General features: G+C 31.3%; 1 protein-coding gene across 1 annotated transcript; it reads left to right on the forward strand.

Annotated features, from left to right (window-relative positions):
* The first annotated feature begins 572 nt into the window (after positions 1–572).
* LOC25501046 (protein DETOXIFICATION 43) lies at positions 573–7,218 on the forward strand. The gene is made up of 13 exons (XM_024771743.2): positions 573–601; positions 1,104–1,148; positions 1,799–1,920; positions 2,814–3,102; positions 3,928–4,078; positions 4,448–4,583; positions 4,778–4,874; positions 4,951–5,051; positions 5,249–5,412; positions 6,262–6,450; positions 6,549–6,644; positions 6,736–6,857; positions 7,064–7,218. Exons 1-13 carry the CDS (start codon positions 573–575, stop codon positions 7,116–7,118), a joined length of 1,596 nt encoding a protein of 531 aa, XP_024627511.1. The 3' UTR covers positions 7,119–7,218.
* Positions 7,219–7,658: the final 440 nt, after the last annotated feature.

Genomic DNA, 7,658 nt, shown 5'->3' on the forward strand with positions numbered 1-7,658 from the left:
GAAGAGTGTCAGAGTAAATAGAGTCGTTGAGAAGCTTCAATCAAGAATGTTGGCCCTTTGCCTGATATGGATAATTTCGTTGAATAATCGTTTGAATTTCCTTTGTTGAAAGTAGAATTATCTGTTGCATTCCTTTTGTTCTTGAGGTTCTTTGTCTGTTTGCACACGTGGACAGAAGAAGACAAAAAACTACTCTATCAGATACTATGATAGGGAGAATTCACAGAAGAAGACAAATCCTACGTGGATTCTGGGACCCTCAGGATTTTCTCAAATCTGAGGGTCATCCAATTATGGCCATCAGCTTATGAGTCTGATGACCTTCACAGAATCGGTTGAGGTAACTCTCTAGCTTCTTTGAGGCATCCTTCTTCTAAGGACGTTGACTTCTAATTGACCTTTCTTCAGATCTTCCACCATAGTCTTCTAGACTTCTCTATGTCCTTATGATGCTCTTCATTCGTTCATTCTTCAATGATAAATTCATTCTTTGATTCTGCACACTTGAACATATGTTAGTATACCAATTGTTATTCAATACTTTGTTATCATCAAAATCCTAGAGGAATTGTATGAACCATTCTTGTTCCAACAACACGAAGCTTCTCACAACAACTATTGCAGGACCAACATAAATTGAGTACTACGTTGTCCAAAGAAGGGAGTAACTAACCGACCGGAATTCAAACATTTACTTCTTAGTATGTATAAATAATTCGAAACAAATAAACATTTAAAACAAAATACTTAATATAAGACCAAAAAAAAAAGTAATTCTAAATTATTTTGTGTAATATTCATCATGTGCAAAATATAATGAGTGGCCTTCCCCTTCTTTTTGCAATCAAAGAAGAAGTGGCCTCCCTTTTAGTAAGACAAAAATTCTTCAAAAAAGTATATTAAGATAAAATAATTTCTTGTATATTTATTTATATATGTTATTCGATCGCAATGACTCCTATAAATACACCACTTGCTTTGTCATATTTCAAGGCAATCTGGTAGCACATTATTGCTATATATATATCTCTCTCTTACGCTTGATTTTCAAATTGCTTGGTGAGAGATTTTCAATAGTAGATTTTTTTTAAGGAATTCAATAGTGCAGAGTTGAAAATGTCTCTCTTCGTTTTCTTTAAAGATGCAAGGTACGTACGTATACGTACATAGTCATCAATACCCTTGTTATTTTTTTTCTTTCTAATGCTAATATAAACCTATAAATATAGGTCATTTTTCAAAAAAAATAAAATTAATAGATATAAATATGTGGAGGATCCGGAGTGCGAACTCTAACTCATGCATAATGAAATATACATGTCGGCTCTGAGTTATGTTTCTCGTGACAATATGTGTTTTTAATTGTTATTATTGAGCAACCCGAATATTATTACAAATGATTTTTCTTTTTTTACAAAACACTAATAAAATTTGTTGTAGCATGTCAGTTCATATTAGAGTCCCTTATATAGGAGCATTATTGTGCCAATTAAAGTAATCCCTTAAAAGAGTATAGTCTCTTGATATATTTTCACTATTCAATTTTCCTCCTTTCCCTTTACATCCAACCAAACAATGAGTTCATTAATATTTTAGGTTTACTATATATTTATCCCATGTTTTGTGCATGTTTCATAAGCAGAATTTTTATTTTATTCAAAAGCAAACTCATGTAATTTTAATAGGAAAACATTACATGTTATGGTCCTAGAGCTAATGATATATTATCTAACTCCCATTCCGCCACTCTTTGAATTTTAATAAAATTTATGTGAATTTCACTAAATTGTGAATGTAGACTTGTCTTCAAGCTAGATGCACTATCTCGGGAGATATTAGGGATTGCATTACCCTCAGCATTAGCTGTTGCTGCTGATCCTCTTGCTTCTCTTATTGATACTGCTTTCATAGGCCACTTGGGTATTTTTATCTCTTCATTCTCTATTTAATTTCATTGCTTTTCCCCATCCCTTACAAATGGTTAATTTAGTTTTAAGTACTTAACTAATCCTTCAACTTGCAAATTGCATACTATAGGTGTTCGGATCCTCTACGGTCCATTTTATGATGCAACTAACTATGGACGATAAATTAAGAGAGAGGAAATCATCATTCTTAATTTGCAATCTAAGTTGGTTGCACCATAAAGTTTTTTTTTTAGAGGTTGCACCATAAAGTTAAAAGTTATGGTTTGAATGAAGTTTTTTTTTTTTTGTCAAGTAGTCTAGTGGCTAGAGCTCACACAATTAAATTGTGGAGAAGTGGAGTGTCCGGGGTTCGAACCACGACTCCTGCATATAATATGCAATATCTCTACCAACTGAGCTAAAAATTAGATAATATATGTAATTAGATAATTTCACAAAAACAAAAAGTTCATTTTTTTGTTTGAATGAAGTTTATAGTGAAAGTATTTTGCTATTTTAATAACTTATGTAAATTATTTTGTTCTCGACAAGGACGACTATATTTGGAAATTTAAATTTTGGTGTAGAAATAGTAGAATAAAGATGAAAAAATTTAGACGGTAAATAAAATAAAATAAATATATTTAAAATTTTATCGCTGAGTATTTTAGATGTCAATTTTGACGACTAAATTTTTTTTCTTTCATTATTACAATTTTTTTGAGTATAGTCTTGCAGTATATTTTTAGTTTCTTTTATGTTTATTTTTTCTCGGTCCTTATTCATGAGATTTGTTGTTCGTCTCTTGTATTTCTGTCTCTTCTTTTTCTTTCCCTTTTAATAAAATTTTGCTTATAGAAAGGGAAGAAACAAAAAACTAACTTTGTTATTTGTTCATGTGGTTAGGACCGGTGGAACTTGCTGCAGCAGGAGTTTCCATTGCTTTGTTCAACCAAGCTTCAAGGATTACCATATTTCCTCTTGTTAGTATTACAACTTCCTTTGTAGCTGAGGAAGATACTATTGAAAGAATGAATATCAAAGCATCCAAAAATATTGATGATGCTAAGTTAAGTGGAATCGAAACCCCTAAGAATCAGTTACTTCAAGACATAGAAAATGGAAAGATACACAAAGAGAATATTGATGTTGAAAAATATGCTGCCAACAATGACACAAATGTTGAAGATGGTACGTGCTTTCTCTTTATAATCTCTTCGCATCCAAATTTTCTTTCGAAGGAAAAATATACACAGACCTTTTTGATCGTTGGATCAAGATTGAAAGAATGAATTTTTAACTTCAAATATTTGAATGTAGAATTCAAATACCAAACAATCATTCGATTTAGATCCACCAGTTCGAGATGTTTAATGTTGCAAGTGTGTGCTTTAACCATCTGTACCAAATCCAAATTCTTCAATTTTTTGTTATTGTTTTTTTTGTCAAGTAGTGTAGTGGCTAGAGCTCACACATTTTAAACGTAGAAAAGTGGGGTGTCCGGGGTTTGAACCCCTGCCTCTGCATATAATATGCAATATCCGAACCCATCTGGGGTTGACTTGGGATTTGGAGTCTGCTCCTCTCAAGGTTTCAGGTTCGATTTCCTTCGGTGCCAATTTTGGTGGGCAAGTTCATACAAAGCTTTGCTCTGGCTTAGAACGGGGCCCCCCGCAAGTGGGCAGTGGAATTGGTCCCCTCGGATTAGTCAGTCCTTGGATCAGATACCAAATTTTCAAAAAAGAAAGATGCAATATCTCTACCAACTGAGCTAAACTTACAAGGATATTCAAATTCTTCTTTCTTACCACGCCTTAAAATTAATTCATGTTTTAAACAAAATAAATGAACTTTTTGTGATAACTTATAAAAGAATAAAAGTACAAGGGGTATGTTTGAGTATTTATATACTTTTAAACCCAATAACATGTTAACTATTCACTTAATTAATTATGATATGTATGTACTTTTTAGATTCCAAAACAAATGCATGCAAGCATGATTCCTCAATTACAAATGGAAACAAGAGTAAAGACAAAGATGGAAAAAAGAAGAGACACATTGCTTCAGCATCAACAGCACTCCTTTTCGGCACAATGCTTGGCCTAATTCAAACTACAATACTTATATTTGGAGCTAAACTTCTATTAGCTGCCATGGGTATAAAACATGTGAGTTAATATCTTCATTATCTAAATTTTAATACATTTAAATAAAAAATTGATTTCTCCTTTCTAATATTTGTAATTATTTATTATCTCATTTTATTTATTTTTTACCCTACAATAAATATTTACAGGTATAGATGATTAAATAATTATTAATGTTGCATTAAACTTGGAAACAATAAGTAAATTAAAATAATCTACAAATGTGACAAATAATAAAGAAGCAAGGAAATAGAAAAGTGTTAGCAATCCACTGTGACACTCTCTTTTCAACATTTTTTTTATTTTTTATTTGATGAAATTCTTGTAGATCATTAATGCTAAAAATATAATATGGTGTGTGTATATTTCTTCTACTTTGATTTTGAATAGGATTCTCCTATGCTAAAACCAGCAGTGAAATACTTAAGATTGAGAGCATTTGGTTCTCCTGCCGTTCTTCTCTCATTGGCAATGCAAGGAATCTTTAGAGGGTTCAAAGATGTAACAACTCCTTTATATGTCATACGTGAGTTCAAATATATGTTTTTTAAATGTTTTTACAATTTTAATTGAATGTCTTCATAAATAGTATGCTTGTGAATTGATAAATATGAGCAATTATATGTTCCATATTTCTATATATATATATATATCTTGTTTCATTTTCATATTCAAATATTTTGGCTGACTTTGTTCCTTTGATCATTGGGTTTTATGCAGTTTCGGGATACGCATTGAATGTCATATTGGATCCAATACTCATCTTTTATTTGAAATTGGGACTCAATGGTGCAGCCATTTCACATGTTTTCTCCCAGTAAGTTCTTATATATCACTTTAATAAATGGAACATGCATTTACTGATTTACACTTCTAACAATATCTCCTTACAGATACTTGATGGCATTCACCCTCTTAGTTTTATTAATGAGAAAAGTGTATATCCTACCTCCAAGCCTTAAGGATTTGCAGATATTCCGGTTTCTTAAAAATGGTAACATGTTTAAACTTTAAACTGAACATATATATAGTAAAGTGGCATAGTGATTATATGTAAGTTGTTGCGACTTGCGCGTATTATTTTTCACACCGATTTTCCATATACAACATCGGTAAATGATTATAGGAAATTTAACTTGCATTACTTATGTTGGATTTTGTTGTTTGTAATTCCATGGTTGTTGACTACAGGTGGTTTATTGTTGGCAAGAGTAGTAGCAGTGACATTCTGTATGACCTTTGCAGCATCATTGGCAGCAAGGTTAGGTTCTGTTCCTATGGCTGCATTTCAACCTTGCTTACAAATCTGGTTGACATCATCACTTCTTGCTGATGGTTTGGCTGTTGCTGTTCAGGTATGTTAATACTTCATTCTTTTCCCTAATTTTTTGGAATGATTAATTTTATGGACAAAGCATAGGTGTAACTACCCATGATTTCTTCAAATTCATCTATAATTTTGTCAAAGTTTGTTATAATAGACAAACTTGTAATTAAGATAAACGAAGAACAACACAAATAACACAAGAAAAAATGCACCTAAATTTTGTCAGTAATTTAACACAAACCTAATGGATGTGGCTAAGTTGACAATACACGCTAAACTTGTGTGGGTGGAAGGACAAAGGTTCGATCCTTGATCCCGACAACAAGAAAAACACTTAGAAGTCGGGTCCGAGATTAGTCTCATAAACAGGGTCGTCCCTATAAAACTGGAGGCTTGACTCTCATAGTAAAAATAGGCTCCTAGTAAAAAAAAACGCACAATTTTTTGAAAAGATTAATCTTCTATTTAAATTGAAAATAACACTCGTATAATGATTATTAGCCATCGAAATTAAAATTAGCAATTATTTTTACTAAAGACGTGCGGCACCGTAGCTCACCTTGCACATGCCAAGGGCTGGGCCTGCTCATAAACTTCCAGAATGATCAAAACCTTGAGATACATACTAGCGTGTCCGGTTTCTGTAATTGCAATTCAATTTATTTATTTTCTCAAATTATTATCAGTGTAGGTGTACTGGTGTCATGTTATGCTTCTGTGTCATCATAGATTAAAAATAGAAATTGAAATCATTTTCTCAATGATTAATCTAACATAAACATTGTGCATTTATATATACAAAAAATCAAATAAATAAGACTAATTATGGTTTCTTTCAACAACAAAAAAGACTAGTTATGGTTTGCATTGTTCACAGGCAATACTAGCATGTTCCTTTACTGAAAAGGACTATAAAAAGACTACAGCTGCAGCAACAAGAGCACTCCAAATGAGTTTTGTATTAGGAATGGGACTCTCTATACTTGTTGGAATTGGATTTTACTTTGGAGCTGGAATTTTCTCAAAAGATGTTCATGTTGTTCATCTAATCAAAATTGGCATCCCGGTATATATACACAATATCCTTCAAAAAAATATTAGAAATTAAATTATTGTCTTTTTTCTATGATTGTTATTTTGATTTAATTCCATTTAATCAACCAGTTTGTTGCTGCAACACAACCAATCAATTCATTAGCCTTTGTATTTGATGGTGTGAATTATGGATCTTCTGATTTTGCATATTCTGCTTACTCCTTAGTAAGTGATCATGTTTCTTAATTGATACAATATTTTTGTTATTTTCAAATTTATGTTACTGAGTATTTTTTTTGCTACACTCTTTATTTAGGTCATGGTGTCGGTTGTAAGCATTGTTACAGAATTCTTTCTCTATAGGAGCAAACAATTCATCGGTATATGGATTGCACTAACCATCTATATGATTCTTCGCATGTTTGCTGGTATATGGAGGTAAAATCTTTCTCTATAGTTCGAATCGTTCCTACTTAACTAATGAACGATCTCGAGTGAATCTAATCATGAAAATGTATTATTTTAAATATCAAGTAAAACTTTTTTTATATCACATGACTTAATAGTTTAATCCATCTCTAGGGTTTTATTTTGTTAATTTGTATTATAAAGTTAGATTACATGTATTACAAATGTAAATGCAGGATGGGAACAGCAACTGGACCTTGGAGATATCTCAGAACCAGCTCATTGCCATAGAATATATCTTTTACTCTTTGGGAGTACTTGTTGTGTTCTGCATCAATTTTCAGCATCTAAGATCCATATGGAGCTGTGAATTCCATCTTTATCATATCACATTTCCACAATATATATATATATATATATATATATATATATATATATATATATATATATATATATATATATATATATATTTTCAATGTACTTCTCTTTAATAATAATCTTATGTTTTAGGCCTTTATGCGTACTTTCATTATAATTTTGTAATATTATGTTTTAGACAGTTCCAATTACACTGTTATGGTCTGCATCCTACTCTGAGTTTTGGAAGATGTTACTTTCTATTACATTATGAGTGTGTAGACTTTGATGTACTTATATGTATCAAAATAATTTATAAATTGATGCTTGTTTCTATCAAGTAAAATCACACACATTTCAAGTTAAGGAAATTTCTATTTATTCAAGGAACTCATACTATAACCAAAATTTGAAAGATTAGTGATTGTTTAGTTATGTGTTTCCTATAGCACTCACGCGTCCCAATGACATTTT

This window comes from Medicago truncatula, chromosome 8 (genome assembly GCF_003473485.1).
Source record: "Medicago truncatula cultivar Jemalong A17 chromosome 8, MtrunA17r5.0-ANR, whole genome shotgun sequence".
NCBI classification, from domain to species: domain Eukaryota; kingdom Viridiplantae; phylum Streptophyta; class Magnoliopsida; order Fabales; family Fabaceae; genus Medicago; species Medicago truncatula.